This window comes from Heteronotia binoei, chromosome 16 (genome assembly GCF_032191835.1).
Source record: "Heteronotia binoei isolate CCM8104 ecotype False Entrance Well chromosome 16, APGP_CSIRO_Hbin_v1, whole genome shotgun sequence".
NCBI lineage: Eukaryota > Metazoa > Chordata > Lepidosauria > Squamata > Gekkonidae > Heteronotia > Heteronotia binoei.
Window position 1 is genome coordinate 53,570,225 of NC_083238.1, and position 21,107 is coordinate 53,591,331.

At 50.5% G+C, this 21,107-nt stretch overlaps 1 protein-coding gene across 1 annotated transcript in view; it reads right to left on the bottom strand.

Annotated features, from left to right (window-relative positions):
• The window catches only part of COL5A2 (collagen type V alpha 2 chain), a 226,237-nt gene extending 211,305 nt beyond the window's left edge, over positions 1 to 14,932 (bottom strand). The window contains exon 1 of the mRNA XM_060257242.1: positions 14,833 to 14,932. Within this exon, the coding sequence (XP_060113225.1) occupies positions 14,833 to 14,932 (100 nt within the window). The remainder of the gene's footprint in view (positions 1 to 14,832) is intronic.
• Between the last annotated feature and the right edge of the window lie 6,175 nt (positions 14,933 to 21,107).

The following is a 21,107-nucleotide window of genomic DNA, read 5'->3' on the forward strand; positions in this document are numbered from 1 at the left end:
GACCTTCGAGATGTCTTACACACCCGAGTAATGCCCAGCGCAGAATGTCATATGGATCATCGTCTTGTACGCTGCAATCTCCGTCTTCACTTTAAACCCACACCCAGGAGAGGAGGTATCCCTCGGAGGAAGTTTCAGGTTGGCAGCCTCCAGTCAGCCGAAGTTAAAGCTGCCTTCCAGGCAAAACTCCAGTCAAGAATTGAGGACCTCAGTTGCCCCACAGACCCTTCTCCAGAAGCACTCTGGGAACACCTAAAAACTACCATCCTGCAGATCTCTGAAGAAGTCCTCGGGTTCTCCACAAGGAAGAACAAGGACTGGTTTGATGAGAACAATCAAGAGATCCAAGAATTACTGGCAAAAAAAGAGATCTGCCTACCAAGCACATCTTGCTCAGCCCTCCTGTCCTGGGAAAAAAGCAACCTTTCGCGCTGCATGTAGCAACCTCCAGCGCAAGCTTCGAGACATTCAGAACGAGTGGTGGACCAAGCTTGCAGAGAGAACCCAGCTGTGTGCAGACACTGGTGATTTAAGAGGGTTCTACGAAGCCCTGAAGGCAGTATATGGTCCATCATATCAGGCTCAGAGTCCCTTGCATAGTGCAGACGGCCAAGTGCTCCTCACAGACAAGGCATCCATATTGAACCGGTGGTCGGAGTATTTTCAGGTTCTCTTCAGTGCCAACCGCGTAGTTCAAGATTCAGCAATCCACCTCACCCCACTTCAACCGGTGAAAACAGAGTTGGATGAGATCCCCACACTAGAAGAGACTGTTAAAGCCATCAAGCAACTGAAAAGTGGCAAGGCAGCAGGAGTTGATGGAATTCCACCAGAGATCTGGAAGCATGGGGGCACAGTACTACATAGCTCACTTCACAAAGTACTTGTCACCTGCTGGGAACAAGGCAAATTACCACAGGACTTTCGCGATGCAATCATCATCACCCTATACAAGAACAAAGGGGAAAAGTCAGACTGCTCCAACTACCGGGGGATAACCCTGCTCTCCATCGCAGGCAAAATCCTTGCCAGAATACTCCTGAACAGACTGGTGCCCACCATTGCAGAAGAACTCCTCCCAGAGAGCCAGTGCGGCTTCAGAGCTAACAGGAGCACCACCGACATGGTATTTGTTCTCAGGCAGCTCCAAGAGAAATGCAGGGAACAGAACAAGGCTCTGTATGTGACTTTTGTCGACCTTACCAAAGCTTTCGATACCGTTAGCAGGAAAGGCCTGTGGCAAATCTTGGAACGTTTAGGATGTCCCCCAAGGTTCCTCAGCATGATCATCCAGCTACACGAAGACCAGCGAGGCCAAGTCAGACACTGCAACGACCTCTCGGAGCCCTTCCCAATAGGCACAGGTGTAAAGCAAGGCTGCGTTCTCGCGCCAACTCTCTTTACGATCTTCTTTAGCATGATGCTTCAAAGAGCCGCAGAAGATCTAGATGAGGACGATGGTGTCTACATCCGCTATCGCACCGATGGCAGCCTGTTCAACCTGAGGCGACTAAAGGCACACTCCAAGACAATGGAAAAACTCATCCGAGAGCTACTGTTTGCTGATGATGCTGCACTCGTCTCCCACTCGGTATCAGCTCTGCAGCATATGACGTCCTGCTTTGCAGAGGCTGCCAAGCTATTCGGCCTAGAAGTTAGTCTGAAGAAGACAGAAGTTCTCCACCAGCCTGCACCCCAGGAAGATTATCACCCTCCCTGCATCACTGTGGGTGAATCAGTTCTGAAGACAGTCCAGCAGTTCAGCTACCTGGGGTGCATCATCTCCTCAGATGCCAAGATCGACAAGGAGATTGACAACAGGCTGGCAAAGGCAAACCGTGCATTTGGCCGACTGCACAAAAGAGTGTGGAGCAACAAGCATCTGAAAAAAGGCACAAAGATCAATGTTTACAAAGCGGTTGTGATGACAACCCTCATCTATGGCTCCGAATCGTGGGTTTTATACCGTCATCACCTGCGACTCCTTGAGCGCTTTCATCAGCGCTGCCTTCGCACCATCCTCAACATCCACTGGAGTGACTTTGTGACCAACACTGAAGTCCTCAAGCGGGCAGAGGTTACCAGCATCGAGGCACTGCTGTTGAAGACGCAGCTGCGCTGGGCAGGGCATATTTCTAGGATGGAAAACCACCGCCTTCCCAAGATTGCCCTGTATGGCGAACTCTCCACCGGCCATCGAAATAGAGGGGCACCAAAGAAGAGGTACAAGGACTCCTTGAAGAAATCTCTTAGCACCTGTCACATCAACCATCACCAGTGGTCTGACCTAGCCTCAGATCGCAAAGCATGGAGGCACACCATCCACCAGGCTGTCTCTTCCTTTGAGAACGCACGCATAGCTGGTCTTGAGGACAAAAGGAGATTGAGGAAGAATCGCACTGCTACAGGACCAACCCTAAATCAGACTTTTCCCTGCAGCCGCTGTGGCTGGACCTGCCTGTCCCACATTGGTCTTGTCAGCCACCAGCGAGCCTGCAGCAAACGTGGACTATTGCACCCTTCTTAAATCTTCGTTCGCGAAGCCAAGCCGAGAGAGAGAGAGAGAGAGAGAGAGAGAGAGAGAGAATATACATGAAAGCAGAATTTGTATAAAGACATGAATGGCACTGCACAACTCAACAGATTTTAAAAGGAATAACTGAATTGCAATGTGATCGGCCCATCTGTGCTTATTCTATCTGGGGCAGTAATGTTTTGTATTTATTCTTGGTGCTGGGGAGGCAAGAGTGGGGGGGGGGCTTCTGGAGGTCTGGTCCTGCTGGTGGACCTTCTGATGGCATTTGGATTTTAGCTACTGTGTGCTGGACTGGATGGGCCATTAGCTGATCCAACATGCCTTCTCTTATGCTCTTATGTCTCAGGCAGAGATGCTCTGTATCCTTGGTGTTTGGGGGCAACAGTGGGAGGACTTCGTGTCCTGGCCCCAATGGTGGACCTCGTGATGGCACCTGGGTTTTTTGGCCATTGTGTGACACAGACTGTTGGATTGGATGGGCCATTGGCCTGATCCAACATGACTTCTCTTATGTTCTTATGTCTGGGGCAGTGATGCTGTCTTCTCGATGCTGGGGGGGTGGGGCAAGAGTGGCAGAGCTTCTGGAGTTCTGGTTCTACTGGTGGACCTCCTGATGGCACCTGGGCTTTGGCCACTATGTGACCTGGAGTGTTGGGCTGGGTGGTCCATTGGTCTGATCCAACATGGTTTCTTATGTATGAGGCAGTGCTATTCTCTATTTTGGTGCTTGGGTGGGCAACAGTGGGACGGCTTCTGGAATTCTGGCCCCATTGGTAGACCTCCTGGTGGCCCCTGGGTTTTGGTCATTGTGTGACACAGAGTGTTGGACTGAATGGGCCACTGACCTGATCCAACATGGCTTCTCTTATGGGATGTATAAGGGAACTCTTCTGCGCCCAGCTCTATATATGTGAGATCTCAAGCAACCGATCTCTGTGAGCAGGCTCTTACGCAGCAGCCTGAATGGGGTCAATAACTGCATTATGGGAAGAATCCGAAATTGTGATTATAAACCCGTAAACAGCAACTGTTCTGATTCAGAAATGCAAGCATAACGTGCAGCTACTACCAATGTTCCCTCTAAGCTGCGGAGTCTTGTGAGCAAAAATTCTACTTTTGAACTACTGGCAGGGCTTTTGTTTGTAGCAGGAGCTCCTTTGCATATTAGGCCACACACCCCTGATGCAGCCAATCCTCCAGGAGCTTACCGTAGGCCCTGTATGAAGAGCCATGTAAGCTCTTGGAGGACTGGCTACATCGGGGGGGGGGGGGGGGTGTAGCCTAATATGCAAAGTTCCTGCTACAAAACAAGCCCTGACTACTGGGATTAAAGTTGTGAGCTGCTGCATAAATTATTGTGTTCTAGGGTCATCCTTCCTGAGCGAAGACAAAAATCTGTGAGTTGGAGACTAAAACTCTGTGAGCTGGCTCACGCTAACTCAGCTTAGAGGAGACACTGGCTATTATCCTAGTGCTCCCCTTCCCCCCCCCCCTCCTAGTCCTAACTGTTTCTGAAAGGAACTGCCTTCGCAGTACCTTTAGTTCTGGTGTCAAAATGAAACAAGTTCTCTTCCCTGTTATCACAGCACCGTGACAAAAAGCATTAAATGCACCTCTAGTGAAAATAAAGCAAAACAGCTACCTTTCCTCTTCAAATAACTACTGTCTACAGATTCTCAAACGGAAGGCGGGGCCTTTTTTGTAGAAAAAGCCCAGCAGGGACTCATTTTCATATTAGGCCACACCCCCTGACGTCACCATTGTTTCACACGGGGCTTTTTGGGGGGGTAGAAAAAGCCCCGACACCAAGCCAGCCGGAACTGCACTCCTGCGTGTTCCTGCTACAAAAAAGCCCTGACAGAAGGAATTAAAGCAGAATAGCCCAGGCTAGTCCAATCTCATCAGATTTTGGAAGCTAAGCAGGGGCAACCCTGATTAATATTTGGATGGGAGACTACCAAAGCCGTTATGCTAAGGTTGCCAAGTCCAATTCAAGAAATATTTGGGGCTGAACCTGCAAGAAGCCTGCTTGACTCGATGGCAAAAGAAGCAATATTTAGAGAGGGCACTTAAACGAAGGCTTGAAGTGAAGTTGTCTCGTCAACATCAATAAGCTGAGGGGGAGACAGACTCTTAAGAGATGCTCCCATGCTAGGTGAGGGTTTAAAAAGTCTTTCCAGGGCACCAAGAGATACACGGCTAGCTGGAACCAGCTTCTCCGTCCACTGAAATGCCTGGAGAATGAACATATGAAGCTGCCTTCTACTGAATCAGACCCTCGGTCCATCAAAGTCAGTATTGTCTACTCAGACTGGCAGCGGCTCTCCAGGGTCTCAAGCTGAGGTTTTTCACGCCTACTTGCCTGGACCCCTTTTTAGTTGGAGATGCCGGGGATTGAACCTGGGACCTTCTGCTTACCAAGCAGATGCTCTACCACTGAGCCACCGTCCCTCCCTAAAGTCAGTTGTCTACTCAGACTGGCAGATGTTTGAGAGCTGCAAGACAGGAAGGAAGGATCTTGAGCTGAGGTTTTTCACCCCTACTTGCCTGGACCCTTTTTAGATGGAGATGCCGAGGATTGAACCTGGAACCTTCTGTTTACCAAGCAGATGCTCTACCACTGAGCTACTGTCCCTCCATCTCCATCACCTACTGCCTGGACCCTTTTGAGTTGGAGATGCCAGGGATTGAACCTGGAACCTTCTGCTAACCAAGCAGATGCTCTACCACTGAGCCACCGTCCCTCCCCTAATGAGTCCTATCAGACACTTGAGTGAAGAGGCGGAAGGCAGAGCACCACAAGCTAGGCAGTGATGAATCAGCTTCTGTTTCTTGACCTGCTTCTCAGAGCATTCGTGGCTAATAAGAACATGGATTCAGTGAATCACAGGCTTCACTGGATAGACTGATTCACGTTAAAGTGTTAAAGCTGCAGTACTGCAGTCCTAAGCTCTGCTCATGACCTGAGTTCGATCCTGGCAGAAGCTGGGTTTTCAGGTAGCCGGCTCGAGGTTGACTCAGCCTTCCATCCTTCCGAGGTCGGTAAATTGAGGACCCAGCTTGCTGAGGGGAAAGTGTAGATGACTGGGGAAGGCAATGGCAAACCACCCCGTAAAAAGTCTGCCGTGAAAACGTCACCCCAGAGTCGGAAACGACTGGTGCTTGCACAGGGGACCTTTCCTTTCCTAGACCAGGGGTGGCCAAACTTGTTTAATGTAAGAGCCCCATAGAATAAACATCAGATGTCTGAGAGCCACAAGTCATGAAAGTCAGAAGTCTGAGAGCTGCAAGACGGACGGAAGGAAGGAAGGAAGGAAGGAAGGAAGGAAGGAAGGAAGGAAGGAAGGAAGGAAGGAAGGAAGGAAGGAAGGAAGGAAGGAAGGAAGGAAGGAAGGAAGGAAGGAAACCTTCACGAACGTCAGTTTTCCTGGCCCATGCCCATCCCTACTTATAAACCGCCTTCTTCTGGCCAGGGTATAGGACATGAATATGAGACTAGGATATATTATATAGTTAATTGTGGGGTTAATCTAACCAGCCATTTGTCCACATTTGTCTCTTACACATTTAAAAATACGTTCCTAGTTATATCATGATTTTCCATGGGAAATAGATCCGACAGAAGAGTTATTGTTCGAGAAAGCAGGAATGGCTTCTTTTTCCAACTCCCTCTTCTCTTTGTCGAGTCTGGAAGTCATTAGTGGAAGTCATCATCTAGCGCAGCAACTTGCCAACTTTTCCAGTGTTATTTCTGTATTCTCTCTATAGTAGGGAGTCCATACCTGGCTGCACTATAGGAAAAGTCCCAATTTATCTGGGCTCCAAGCTCCAGAGTTACCTTTTTTAATTTTAGTGAATTTTTATCCAGCTTTTCCTCCATGGAGCTTGGGTGGTGCACAAACAAGTTTAAAAAAAAATTAAAGCAAGAATGCACAGGAACGCAATTCTGGCTATCTTGTTATCAGGGGGTGTGGCCTAATATGCAAATATGTTCCCGCTGGGCTTTTCTACAAAAAAGCCCCATGTGAAATAATGTTGATGTCAGGGGTGTGTGGCCTGATATGCAAATGAGTTCCTGCTGGGCCTTTTCTTTTTAAAAACTCTGTGTACAAGGATCTTCCCTCATCCATTTAATTCTGTAAGGTGGGTGAGGCCAAGAGAAAACGGCTGGCCCAAGCCTACTCAGTTAGGTTTCATGGCAACCAGGGTTTTGAACCTGGGTCTCTTTGCTCCTAATCCAGCCATCTAAGAGCTACCCCACTGTTTGACTATGTCATAACATAACAGTGAACCCAGCTAGCAGTAGGGTTGCCAAAGGTTCCCCTCAGCCACTGGCAGGGGATGGTGGGACACGGTTGCCAGATCTCGGTTAAGAACACAAGAGACGCCATGTTGGATCAGGCCTGTAACCCATTAAGTCCAACACTCTGTGTCACACAGTGGCCAAAACCCCCAGGTGCCATCAGGAGGTCCACCAGTGGGGCCAGAACTCCAGAAGCCCTCCCAGTCTCGCCCCCCAAACACCAAGAATACAGAGTATCACTGCCCCAACCATATGAACATAAAGAGGAGACATGCTGGATCAGGCCAATGGCCCCTCCAGTCCAACACTCTGTGTCACACAGTGGCCAAAAACCCAGGTGCCATCAGGAGGTCCACCAGTGGGGCCAGAACACTAGAAGCCCTCCTGCTGTTGCCTCCAGGCTGGGAAGTTTGTGGAGGAATGGAGCGGGGGAGGGGGGGACAGAGACCGCAGCAGGGGTACAATGCTACAGAATCCACCTTCCAAAGCGACCATTTTCTCCAACGGGACTGATCTCAGTAGTTTGGAGATGAGCTGTAATTCCGGGGGATCCCCAGGTCCCACCTGGAGGCTGCATGAAATGGTCCAGTCTCAAAGTGGAGAGACAGGATGAACAGGGCTTTTTCTTTTTTTTAAAGCAGGAACACACAGGAACGCAGTTCTGGCTGGCTTGGTGTTAGAGGGCGTGACCTACTATGCAAATTAATTTCTGCTGGGCTTCTGCAAAAAGCCCTGTGCAGAGCAAGGGTGACACCAGGGAGGTGTGGCCTAATATGCAAATGAGTTCCTGCTGGGCTTTTTCTACCAAAAAAGCCCTGACGGTGAACGATAATTGAATCATCCCAGGGCTCAGAACTGGATGGCAGATGAAGTCACATGGGTTACGGTCAGTGTTCTCTCTAAGCTGGCTAAGCTCACACATTTTTGCCTTCGCTCAGGAAGGATGACCCCAGAGCACACTCATTTATGCAGGAGCTCACAACTTTAATGTCAGTAGCCAGGGGTCGTTTTGTAGAGGAACAGGTGTCAGAGCTCATTAGCATAAGTCATTAGCATATGCTACGCCCACCAGCCAAAAGCAATCTGATGCAAGAAAGGAGAGCCCCAGGCGAGCGAGGCCTGCTTGGTGACTTCTGATTCCGGTTTGTGATTCTGCATTGGTGACTTGGCTCCTGCTTGACTTCCTGGGCTTTGACCTTGGCTTTGGACTCCTGCCTGCCATCACCCTCAGAACGTGACACCTGGGCTGGCTAGAGATCCAACCAGCCCAAGCAGGCCTTGCTCACCTGGGGTTCTCTTGAATCGCCCCCTCCCAGTCAAAAGGCCAGCAAGACCCCCGCTGCCCAAAATCACATCAGAAGTGGAGAAAGGGTGGCGTGGGCTTCTCCAGGGGTTAATGAGGGCTGCTGGGGGTGTGGCAAAGCCCCTGGTGTCTGTCTGGCTGCCCGCTCTCCTAATCCAGGGATTGCCATGCAGCTGCACCTACTATTCAATGGACAAGGTAGGTGGGGAGGAGGAGGGGGAACCCTCAAAAAGGTTCAGGAGCTGCGCTCCTGTGAGCTCCTGCTGAATCCAAGGTCTGCCAGAAGCTCACAACTTTAATGCTAGTCACTCACAAAGTAGAATTTTTGCTCAAAAGACTCTGTAGCTTGGAGGGAACATTGGTTACAGTTTAGTAGCTACCAGTTTTACTTGCCAAACAAAGCAGCCTGGGTTATCACATATCACAAAACTAATATGCACTACACTATTGTCAATATAAGGGTTAGAAAACACCTGAAGATTCTTTTTTGGAGGTGGATCCAGGACAGGGCGGGGTTTGGGAGGGGAGGGGCCTCAGCAGGGTACAATGCCATAGACTTCACCCTTCCAAGCAGCCATTTTCTCCAGGGGAGCTGATCTCTGCCAGCTGGAGATCAGTTGTGAAAGCGGGAGATCTCCAGGCCCCACCTGGAGGCTGGCAACCCTAGCTCAGGACTCTTGTTGACACACACATGGTGTGGGCAATGTTCAAACCTCCTGTCTGCCAGGGAAGGCTGCTCAGTGGCCTTGGGCCAAATATACGCTCTCAGGCTAGCGTAAGGTTGCCACCTTTGGGTTGGGAAGTACTTGGAGATTTGAGGGGTGGAGCCTGAGGAATGGATTTGGGGGAAGGAGAGGGGCCTCAGCTGGATATAATGCCATAAGTTCCACCCTCCACAGCAGCCATTTTGTCCAGGGGAACTGATCTTGGTAACCAGGAGACCAGTAGTCATATTTAGAGATCTACAGGTACCACCTGGAAGTTGGCAACTCTAGCTTTCCTGCCTGCCTTTGGTTATTGCTTTTATGTGTTTGTATGTATTTTAGCTCTGGCTTTAATTGTTCTGACAATTTGATTTTGTTGGTTTTAATGGTTTTTCAATGGGATTTTATTATGTATGTTTTTAATTTGTTAGCCACCTTGGAATGGCCCTTAGGAGGAGGGAAAGGATACATTTTTTGTAATTAAAATAAAGTAGCCTATCCCGCAGGGCTATTGTGTGGATAAAATAGAGGAGATGGGAATAACAGAGGCCAATTTGGGCCTCTCACCGAGCAGAAAGCTGGAATATAAATGAAATAAATAGAAATGAAGAAGAAGAAAGTGGATTTATATCCTGCCCTATACTCTGAATCTCAGAGAGGTCACAATCTCATTTACCTTCCCCCCCCCCCAAAAAAAAAACCCCCACCTTCTCAGGTAAGTGGGGCTGAGAGAGCTCTCCCAGAAGCTGCCCTTTCAAGAACAACTCTGCCAGAGCTATGGCTGACCCAAGGCCATTCCAGCAGTCGCAAGTGGAGGAGTGGGGAATCAAACCCGGTTCTCCCAGATAAGAGTACGCTGACTTAACCACTACACCAATGGCTCAAAAGGGTCAAAAGTGTATATTAAAAAGCAAATAACTGGGGTATGTATTATTTATTGAAATGAAAAGGGTAGATGTTGAGGTTCCTGAAGTTCCAAGGTAGGGTAGAGGTTAGTCACACGCACACGTTACGCTGCCTTACTCTGAAACAAACCCTTGGCCCATCTAAGTCAGCATTGCCTTCTCAGACAGGCAGGGGTGGAATTCTAGCAGGAGCTGCTTTGCATATGAGGCCACACACCCCTGATGTAGCCAATCCTCCGAGAGCTTACAGGGCTCTTCTTAAGGGCCTACTGGAAGCTCCAGGAGGATAGGCTACATCCGGGGGTGTGTGGCCTAATATGCAAAGCATACTAGAATTCCACCCCTGCAGACAGGTAGGGGATCTCCAGGGTCCCAGACAGAGAGAGATCTTCCACATCGCCTACAACCAGATTCTTGAAGCAGAAATGCCGGGGATTGAACCTGGGACCTTCTGCATGCCAAGCAGATGCTCTGCCACGGAGCCCCAGCCCCTCGCTAAGATCTGAGCAACTGTTGGGATAAAGACCGTCTTGTTATTCGAGCCTATCATACAGATGATTGGAACCACCAGTAAGAGAAAAACGTAGGCACCAAGATACTGTGGCATATTTACTGCATATGTATACAGATACAGACCCATAGCTAGAAAAATTTAGTTGAGGGGTTAGCAGAAAGCAAGGGGGTGTTGAATATCCTCTGGGAACCCCATTATACCATATATGGAGACAGGTCCCCATAGCGTATAATGGAGATTGATCCAAGGGTATCTGGGGTCTTCGAGGTGTTTTTTGAGGTAGAGGCACCAACGTTTCAGCATAGCATCTGGTGCCTCTCCTCAAAACACCCTCTACATTTCAAAAGGATTGGACCAGGGGGTCCAATTCTATGAGCCCCCAAAGAAGGTGCCCCTATCCCTCATTATTTCCAAGAAAGGGAAGGCATTTAAAAGGTGTGCAGTCCCTTTAAATGTTATAGCCAGAACTCTCTTTGGAGTTCAACTATGCTTGTCACACCATTGCTCCTGGCTCCACCCCCCAATGTCTTCTGCCTCCATCCCCAATGTCTCCGGGCTCCAGCCCAATGTCTCCTGGCTTCCCCGATGTCTCCTGGCTCCACCCCCGATGTCTCCTGGCTCCACCCTCGATGTCTCCTGGCTCCACCCCCAATGTCTCCTGGCTCCACCCTCGATGTCTCCTGGCTCCACCCCCGATGTCTCCTGGCTCCCCCAATGTCTCCTGGCTCCATCCCCAAAGCCTCCTAGCTGCACCCCTGATGTCTTCTGGCTCCACTCCCAAAGCCTCCTGGCTACAGCCCCAATGTCTCCTGGCTCCACCCCCGATGTCTCCTGGCTCCCCCAATGTCTTCTGGCTCCACTCCCAATGTCTCCTGGCTCCACCCCCAAAGCCTCCTAGCTCCACCCCTAATGTCTCCTGGCTCCATCCCCAAAGCCTCCTGGTTCCACCCCAAAAGTTCCCGGATATTTCTTGAATTGGACCTGGCAATCGTAGCCTGCTCGTGGACCTCTGAAACCTGGAACCAGCCTGGCATTCGGGTCTACTGGCTGGGTGTCCCAGCAGTACCCATGGGAGCTTGCAGGACTTACAGGCAGGTGGGAAACATGCAGGTGTGGGGGTAGAAGAGATTGGATTTATACCCCGCCCTTCACTTGGAGACTCAGAGCATCTTACAGTCTCCTTCCCTTCCTCTCCCCGCAGCAGACACCCAATGAGGTAATTGGAGCTGAGAGAGCTCTGAGAGAACAGGTCTGGAGAGGAACAGCTCTGAGAGAACTGGGACTGGCCCAAGGTCACCCGTCTGGCTGCATGCAGAGGAGCGGGGAATCAAACCCAGTTCTCCAGATTAAAGTCCGCGCTCTTAACCGCTACAGCAAGCTGGTAGGAAGGAGGGCCTCAGGGAGACCTGGTGGTGGACCAGTGGGGGTCCCAGGCCCAAGGTCCCCAAAACCTGGACCCAGCCCTGAGAACCTCAGCAGCACCCATAGCCAGTGTCCCCTCTCAGCTGAGTTAGTGTGAGCCAGCCCACAGATTTCTAGCTTCCAGCTCACGCCTTTTTGTCTTCGCTCAGGAAGGATGACCCCAGAGCACACTCATTTCATGCAGGAGCTCAACACTTCCAGGCCAGCGGCTCACAACTTTAAGACCAGGAGCTCACAAAGCAGAATTTTTGCTCGCAAGGCTCTGCAGCTTCGAGGGAATATTGCCTGTGGTCACTTCAAATCCAGCAGCAAGAAGAACTTCAGAAAAACGTCTCGAGACAGGAGAGAACCACCAAGCGCACAACCCACAACTGGGCCACAAAAGAATTCACATTCTGCTCGAAATCTTCCTGCGCGCACGTCCCACTAGAAGCTGCCTTGCAACATTGCTGGCTCACCCCAGGGTTTCCATTAACAGAAACAAATAACTGACATGTACTAACCTAACCCTTCAGACAGAGTGCTGGCCACATGCTTCCTTTTATTTACTTTACACGCTGCAGTCTTGGGCTCCAAATCCCATTTCCTTCTTTCCATAAACTGACATTGTGTTTCCACAGTTTGGGTCCTGTCCTCCAAACTGTGCTATCTCAAGCACGCCTGGTGCGAAACAGGCGTTCAAGATGACATTTTTAAAACACACACTCTCTGTGGGTCTCCTTGCACGAAGAGCGGAACAGTGAGGGAAATTCTTGGTACTCTTTACGGTCCCTTTGACCCGGTTTGCATTGGGCAGATGGCATTGCTAAGTCTTTCTCTGCAGCTTGCAGCAACAATATGCACCCAACTCAAGCTCAATCCCTGCCACTTTCACACAGGCTAAAGAATTCAGTTTCAAATCAGGGTTGCCAGCCTCCAGGTGGGACCTGGAGATCTCCCGCTTTTACAACTGATCTGCAGCTGGCAGAGATCAGCTCCCCAGGAGAAAATGGAAGAAGCAAAACACACCCCTGAAAAGAGAATTTCAATCATTCCCTATAACGAGGGGGGGGGGCTGGAGATCTCCCACTTTTACAACTGATCTCCAGCTGGCAGAGATCAGCTCCCCGGGAGAAAATGGAAGAAGCAAAACACACCCCTGAAAAGATAATTTCAATCATTCCCCATAACAGGGGCGACCAAACTTGCTTAATGCAAGAGCCACATTGAATAAACGCCAGATGTTTGAGAGCTGCAAGACATGAACGTCAGATGTTTGAGAGCTGCAAGAAGGAAGGAAGGCAAGCAGGCAAACAGGATGGGGGGAGGGAGCGAGAGGTAGAAAGAAAGCAACTTTTAACTTCTAGAGCCACACAATATGTGTGAAAGAGCCATGTATGGCTCCCGAGACACAGCTTGGCCAACCCTGCCCTATAATATCTCATTTTTGTATACAAATGTTTGTATTTAATTTTTTGTCAAATTTCATATGACAAAAACATGAAATTTTGGGAGCATGCATAAAAAACCAAATATAAAAACTGAATATTCTAGAGACCCATTGAAATTCTCTTTTCAGCAGTGCGTTTTGCCTGTTTCATTTGCTTGCTGACACCCTTATGAGTGTTGTCACACTGTCCCGGGGAGAAGATGGCTGCTTTGAAGGGTGGAGTCTGTGGCATTGTGCCACGCAGAGGCTCCTCCCCTTCCCAAACCCCGCCCTCTCCCAGATCCACTCCCCAAAGTCTTCAGGTATTTTCCAACACATTCTGGGCAACCCAAATTTCCATCCGCTTCAGCGGCTGTTTGCAAAGTGGATTTTACTGCAGCGCACAAGAAAACCGATCTGATTGCAAAGTGCGCTGAAAGTCGATCAAAAGTGCATTACTTAAGACGTGTGAAAGCGCCCTGGGCGGGACCCAGCCCTTACAACCTCTCCGATCTTTCCAATCAAACACCAGGCTGCATAAGTGGCTTTCTCCTCAGGGCGTGAGAAAATCAATCCGGTGGCAAAGTGCATCGAAAGCGGATCGAAAGTGCATGATTTAAGGCGTGTGAAAGCGCTCTGGGCAGGATCCAGGCCTTACAACCTCTCCGATCTTTCCACTGCATAAGCGGCTTTTGCTGCAGGGCATGAGAAAATGGATCCGGTTGCAAAGTGGATTGAAAGTGCATGACTTAAGGCGTGTGAAAGCGCCCCCGCCAGCTCTTACAACCTCTCCGAGCTTTCAAATCAAAAGCCAGTCCACATAACCAAGACTCCGACTGCCGCATTTGGCTTTCAGCCTGGCCAGAACAAATGAAGGCATCTGGATCCTGGCTGGGTGTTAACCCCCCCCCCCCCTCAGCTCCCCCCTCCCCTTTCCTGGATTTAAATGGCTATCAGTGGGCAGTCAACATGCCGGCTAAGGGGATCTCCTTGACATTGCCACGAAGACAGCTTGGGACTTCCTGCCCTTGTGTGCCACTGAGCCCAGATAAGAGGCAGGAGGGTGGAAAAGGGAAGGAAAAAAACTCGGAATGCCAGAGGGAGAAATCTGGATTCCATCAACCCAAGTCACCAGGGAAGGAAGAGAAGGGAAGGACAGCGAAGTCAGCTCCAATGCAATCTCCCCCTCAAGAACACACTCCCAACGCATGTCCTCAGTCCAGGCAGTGTTGAAGGACTCCACCCTTCCCTTCCAAGCTCTTGTGTTTACTTCTTTCTCTTTTCTCTCTCTCTCTCTGTTTCAGGACGCCCAGGCCGGACTTCAGCTCCAAAGATTGCATTTCAGCTCCCCCGTCCCCCCCAACCCTTCATCAATCCCAAGCACTTTCTTTTGTTCCAAACTTTTTCCACTCAGCCCCTGCAATTCATGCCAAAGCAAGGGGGCTGATTGGGTCAAGGCCCCACATGAAAGCCCCCTTTCTCCACCCTGCTCTTTTGCATTTGCAGAACAATGCGCAGAAAGCCATCAGACAGCTCCAGTTCGTTCCTGGGTCTTTTCTCCCCCTCTGCTCCCTTTCCGAAGCCTCTTCCTTCCCCCTCCGCCCAGACCCATAGCCATTTCGTAGCCATTGAAACAAGCATGCCATCATCATCCTCCCCACACCTTCCCAGACCCACACCACTCAAGGCGGGCGAGGAAAAGATTGCAAGAGGCCCTCCCCAAAGAATCCAACTCACCCCCCTCGAACTCATCCTCTTCTTGCGCCCCTAACGTCCCCCAGCGTCCTAGGAAAGCCAGAAGCAAGACAAGCGTTCTCCTTTGGGTCCAGGTGGCCATCGTGGGGTCAGAGATGCATGCCTCTCCTCTTTAGACCAAGGGGGGGAAATGCACCCAAGGAAAAAAAAGAACCAAAAAAGACAGGGGAAAGTTTATCCGAGCACCATGAAGGGTCTTCTCCTTTCGCCTCCCTCTCTCCGCTGGGCTTGGGACAAAAAAAAAAAAAAAAACTCTGCCAAAGTTCTCCAAGGCGCGCTCTGGCTCTTCCCTTTGCAGCGCTGGACTGTTGCACAGTCCGGCGATGCGTCTTTTTTTTTCCCCCCGTCCCTTCCCTCCTCCTCCAAGTGATGCAGCTTTAAATAGGAAGAATGCCGTCTCCGCTGCTTTTTTTGCCTGCCTCCTTTACAGCTCCCTTCAAGCTCCAAATCCTCCAGTCCCAGGCAAGGAATAGCCTGACGGATGGGAAACAACCGAATCAGAATTGGGCTTCAATTTTGACATATGCACAGTTGTGTGTGTGTGTGTTTCACAGGAAAGGCGCCCCCCCCCCTCCTGTTTCTCCCAGCTCTTGTTCAGGGAAAAGTCTTCTGCATTAAAGAAAAGAAAACCAAAAAAAAAAAAAATGGGGAGCAAACTATAGTTGGCTGAGATGTCTCTGTTTTCCCCTAGAAGCCACAGAGGGGAAGAGATGCTAGAAGTGTTCTTTACAGCAGTGGTTCTCAACCTTTTTGGCACCAGGGACCGGTTTTGTGGAAGATAATTTTCCCACGGACTGGGGCGGGATGGCGGCGGCAATAGTTCCGGGATGATATAACTGTGCGCTTTATTTCTAATAGTTTGGTGTGGAGGTTAAGTGTGTGGATTCTTATCCGGGAGAACCGGGTTTGATTCCCCACTCCTCCACTTGCAGCTGCTGGGACAGCCTTGGGTCAGCCATAACTCTCGCAGGAGTTGTCCTCGAAAGGGGAGCATCTGGGGAGAACTCTCTCTCCGCCCCGCCCACCCCGCAGGGTATCTGTTGTGGGGGAGGAAGATCAAGGAGATTGTGAGCCTCTTTGAGACTATGAAATTCAGAGTGGAGGGCAGGATATCAGTCCAGGGTCATCTTATTCTTATTATTACTACATGGTAATATATAATGAAATAATGATACAACTCACGGCCTGGTTGCTAACAGGCCACTGGTCCACGGCCCAAGGGTTGGAGACCCCTGCTTTAGAGTAATGGGCCAAGGAAAAGGGACCCCCCCCCCTGCACAGATAATGATAACCAATGTTCCCTCTAAGCTGCAGAGTCTTGTGAGCAAAAATTCTACTTTGCGAGCCTCTGGCATTCAAGTTGTGAGCTGCTGGCATCAATGAGTGTGCTCTGGGGTCATCCTTCCTGAGCTAAGACAAAAATGTGTGAGCCGGAGGCTAAAAAGCTGTGAGATAGCTCACGCTAGCACAACTCAAGAGAGAACACTGCTGATAACATCACCAAGTCACATGGGGAGTGCCCAGTGGCAGGGCCGGCCCTGGCTGTATTCTCCGTAGTGCCCTCTGGATCCATACAATCATAGAGTTGGAAGGGACCTCTGGGGACATCTAGTCCAACCCCCTGCACAATGCAGGAAACTCACAAATCCCTCCCCCTAAATTCACAGGATCCTCATTGCTGTCAGATGGCCATCTAAAAAAAAAAAAAGGTCAAGGTAGTCCCCTGTGCAAGCACCAGTCGTTTCCGACTCTGGGGTGATGTTGCTTTCACAACGTTTTCACGGCAGACTTTTTTACGGGGTGGTTTTTTATTGCCTTCCCCAGTCCTCTACACCCCTCCCCCCCCAGCAAGCTGGGGACTCATTTGACTGACCTCAGAAGGATGGAAGGCTGAGTCAATCTGGAACCGGCCACCTGAAACCAGTTTCCACCGGGATCGAATTCAGGTCGTGAGCAGAGCTTAGGACTGCAGTACTGCAGCTTTACCACTCTGCACCATGGGGCTCTTAAAGGCAGTCCCCTGTGCAAGCACCAGTCGTTTCCGACTCTGGGGTGACGTTGCTTTCATGTTTTCATGGCAAACTTTTTTACGGGGTGGTTTGCCATCGCCTTCCCCAGTCCTCTACGCTTCCCCCCAGCTTGCTGGGTACTCATTTTACCGACCTCGGAAGGATGGAAGGCTGAGTCAACCTGGAGCCGGCTACCTGAACCCGGCTTCCGCCGGGATCGAACTCAGGTCGTGAGCAGAGCTTAGGACTGCAGTACTGCAGCTTTACCACTCTGCGTCATGGGGCTCTTTGACGGCCATCTAGGCTCTGTTTAAAAACCACCAAGGAAGGAGAGCCCATCACCTCCCGAGGAAGCCTGCTCACGTAACAACTGGATTTTACTGAGTGAAGTGGTGAACCATCTCTAAAGTGCCACTTGCAAACCTTCTCTAAAGTGCATTATGCAAAAAGTGCATAAATAGACTGAAAGTGCACGATTCAGGTGAACTACCCTAGACTCACCCTGACCTGGATAGCCAAGGTCTCCTATCCAAGTACTAGCCAGAGTCTACCCTGCTTAGCTCTTTTGAGGAGATGGGGCTTGCCTGGGCTACCTAGGTCAGGGCGATGAGGATGTTAGACAGACAGATATTATGTGGAATGGTATAGTACAGCCCACGGGTGGCCAAACTTGATTAATGTAACAGCCACATAATATATAAACATCAGATGTTTAAGAGCCTCAAGGAAGGAAGGAATCATAGAGTTGGAAGGGACCTCCAGGGTCATCTAGTCCAACCCCCTGCACAATACAGGAAATTCACAAATACCTCCCCCTAAATTCACAGGATGAACATTGTTGTCAAGAAGGAAGGAAGGGGGAAGGAAGGAAATAAATGGGGAGGGGGAGGAAGAGATGGAAAGAAAGCAACTTTAAATGCATTCTCTGAATTGCCAGCTGGCTTGACTTGGAGAAGTGATTTAAAGAGCCAAATGCCTTCTGAAGCAGCAAGAGGGTTTTGAGAGCCACACAATGTGTGAAAGAGCCACAGGTGGCTCCCAAGCCAGCTTGGCCACCCCTGGTATAGCCTGATCTCATCAAATTTTGGAAGCTAATCAGTCCATACTTGGATAGGAAACCACCACAGAGGACTGGACTATGCAGAAGAAAGCAATGGCAAACCACCTCTGCTTATTGACTTGGCTTGAAAATCCTCTGTGGGGCGCTGTAATTCAGCTGCTACTTCACAGCAGCTTACAGAGAGAGAGAGAGAGAGAGAGAGAGAGAGAGAGAGAGAGAGGGAGGGAGGGAGCGAGGGAGGAAGAGGGAGGGAGGTGTGAGTAAGGGAGAGAGGGAGGGAGGGAGAGGGAGGGAGGGAAGGAAGGAAGGAGAGGGAGAGGGAGGGAGGGAGAGAGAGAAACACTATGCGATGTAACATTATTTTAGTAATGGCTAACATAATAACCTGAGATGCCCATTTTTGCCCCATCTATGAAGCAGCCTTAAGGTCAGTCTTGTCTACTCAGACGGCAGCGTCTCTCCAGGGTCTCAGGCTAAGGTCTTCCCCATCACCTACTGCCTGGTCCTTGCAACTGGAGATGCCAGGGAATGAACCTGGAAACTTCTGAGCGCAAAGCACATGTCTGCCACTAAGCCACAGCCCCCTCCCTCTTTCTCCCTCCCACCCCTTCTCTCTCCCTCCCTCTCTCTCTCCCTTACTCACACCTCCCTCTCTCCCTCTCCCTCCGAGCCGGCTACCTGAAAACCCAGCTTCCGCTGGGATCGAACTCAGGTCGTGAGCAGAGCTTGGACTGCAATACTGCAGCTTCACCACTCTGCGCCACGTGGCTCTTCTGTAGGCCCCACCAAACATGAAATCTTGGCTATGGCCCTGTTGGTGACTCGGGTTCAAATCCCCACTTCTACCGTGGGTGACCTCGGGCCTGTCACAAAGTCTCTGCCTGCCCTGCCTGAGAAATAGGGTTGCCGAGTCCCCCATGGCCTCCGGCAGGGGACTTGATTCACACGCTCTGTGCACACTGCACGATGATATCACCCACAAGTGACATCATCGTGCTGGGGATGCTGCGTGCCGGCTGCTCTAGGTGTTTCCCAGATGCGCTAGCATTTTGGGAAGGAAAAACCTATTGTACCATGGAGTTTTCCCTCCCAAATTGCTAGAGCGTCTGGGAAAAAAACAGGTTTCCTACCTGTAACTGATGATCTTCGAGTGGTCATCTGTGCAGTCACACTGATGGGATATAGGCGCCCGCGCCGATCTCGATCGGTATTCTTGAAAGCTGCGGATTTCCGCGCCCCAGGCCCAGTGCGCATGCGCAGAAGCCCCACCGCGCATGCTCACAGGGACCGGAGCGGACATCCCGCCAGTTCCTTCTGACCGCTGCGTAAGCCCTTAGAGATGGACCGGCAGCGGAGGGGAAGGAGGGCGGGTAGTGTGACTGCACAGATGACCACTCGAAGATCATCAGTTACAGGTAGGAAACCTGTTTATCTTCTTCGTGGTCTCTGTGCATCACACTGATGGGAGATTAGCAAGCCAGAGTCATACCTGGAGGAGGGTGCAACGGTCCATCAGCGAGAGGCCTCTTGAAGCACCGCACGGCCCACTGAAGAACGACTACGCCAGTGCAAGTCCAATGCATAATGTCTCACGAACGTATGAGACCCTGACCACGTGGCAGCGTCGCAAATGTCTTTCAGTGGTACCCCTCTCATGAAGGCTGCTGACGTTGCTAGGGCTCTAGTGGAATGAGCTCTAATTTGTCTCGGCAGAGGTTTTTTGTTGAGTAAGTAGCATAACTTTATGGTCTCAGTTATCCACTTCGAGATCCGTTGTGACGAAACTCTAACACCTCGCGGTGTAGTGGAATACGAAATAAAGAGCCTGGTGTCCTTGCGTTCCGGCCTTACTCTATGTAGGTAGAATGAGAGTGCCCTTTTCACATCGAGGGTATGCAGTCTTCGTTCCAGGTCTGAACCTGGGTTAGGAAAGTATGTGGGTAGACATATTTCCGCATTCAGATGGAAGGGCGATGTCACCTTCGGCAGGAAGGTTACATCAGGTCGCAACCTTACTCCTTCAGCATTGAACTTCAGATATGGCTCGTCACAGCGTAGGGCTGCAAGTTCTCCCACCCTGCGAGCCGATGTTACCGCTACTAGGAAGGCTGTCTTCCAGGATAACAGCTGTAAAGAACATGTTGCCATGGGTTCAAAGGGTTTCCCCGTTAGTGCTTGTAATACAGCTGGGAGGTCCCAGGCCGGGGCTGGGTCTCGCACCGCAGGGTATAACCTCGATAACCCTTTCAGGAACTTTTTGGCATTAGGGTGTGAAAACACCGAGTAGCCTTCAACCTGATCGTGGTTGGCAGATATGGCTGCTAAATATACTCTCACTGACGTTACAGTTAGCCCTTTATCCAGAAGTGAGAGTAGGAAGTCCAATATTAGAGGAAGGCCTGCCTTCCTCGGTTCTTTGTTTGTTCCGGTTACAAAACGGACAAATGTCTTCCACTTGTACTCATGTGACTTCCTAGTAGATAACTTTCTGCAGTTTTGTATAACCTGTAGAACCCTGTCAGAGAGACTAGTTACGCCAGCCTCCACGCCGTCAGTTTCAAGTGGGGCACATCGTGATGGATTACTTGCCCCTCGTGGGACAATAAAAGGTCCGAGCTCGTCGGGAATTGATGGAATATCCCGTGAGACAGCGTCATTACAGGGGAGAACCACTGCTGCCTGGGCCACCATGGTGTGATGAGGATCCCTTTGGGGCGTTCGAGGTGGATCTTGTGGACGACCCTCGTGATTAGCGGTACCGGTGGGAAGAGGTACACATGTAAGTGAGTCCATGTTATCAACAGCCCGTCTCCCAGTGCTAGGGGGTCCGCGCCTCCTCTGCAGCAAAACATGTTGCATTTCGAGGTGCTGCGTGTGGCGAAGACGTCTACTTCCGGTGTGCCCCATTTCTGGAATACGGGATGGAGAAACTTCCAATTGAGCTCCCACTCGTGGAGCGAGGCTCCCCCGCGGCTGAGATAGTCCGCACAGGTGTTTAGGGTGCCCGGAAGATGCGTAGCTATCAGGGTCGTGTCTGATTCTCTGCAAATTTCCCAAATTCTTAAGGCTAGGGAGCACAGCTTCCTCGAGACTGTGCCACCCTGTCTGTTTACGTAAGACATGGCAGTAGTGTTGTCTGTCAGAATCGCCACCGTTTTCCTCCCAATTAGATGTTTGAATGAGACAAT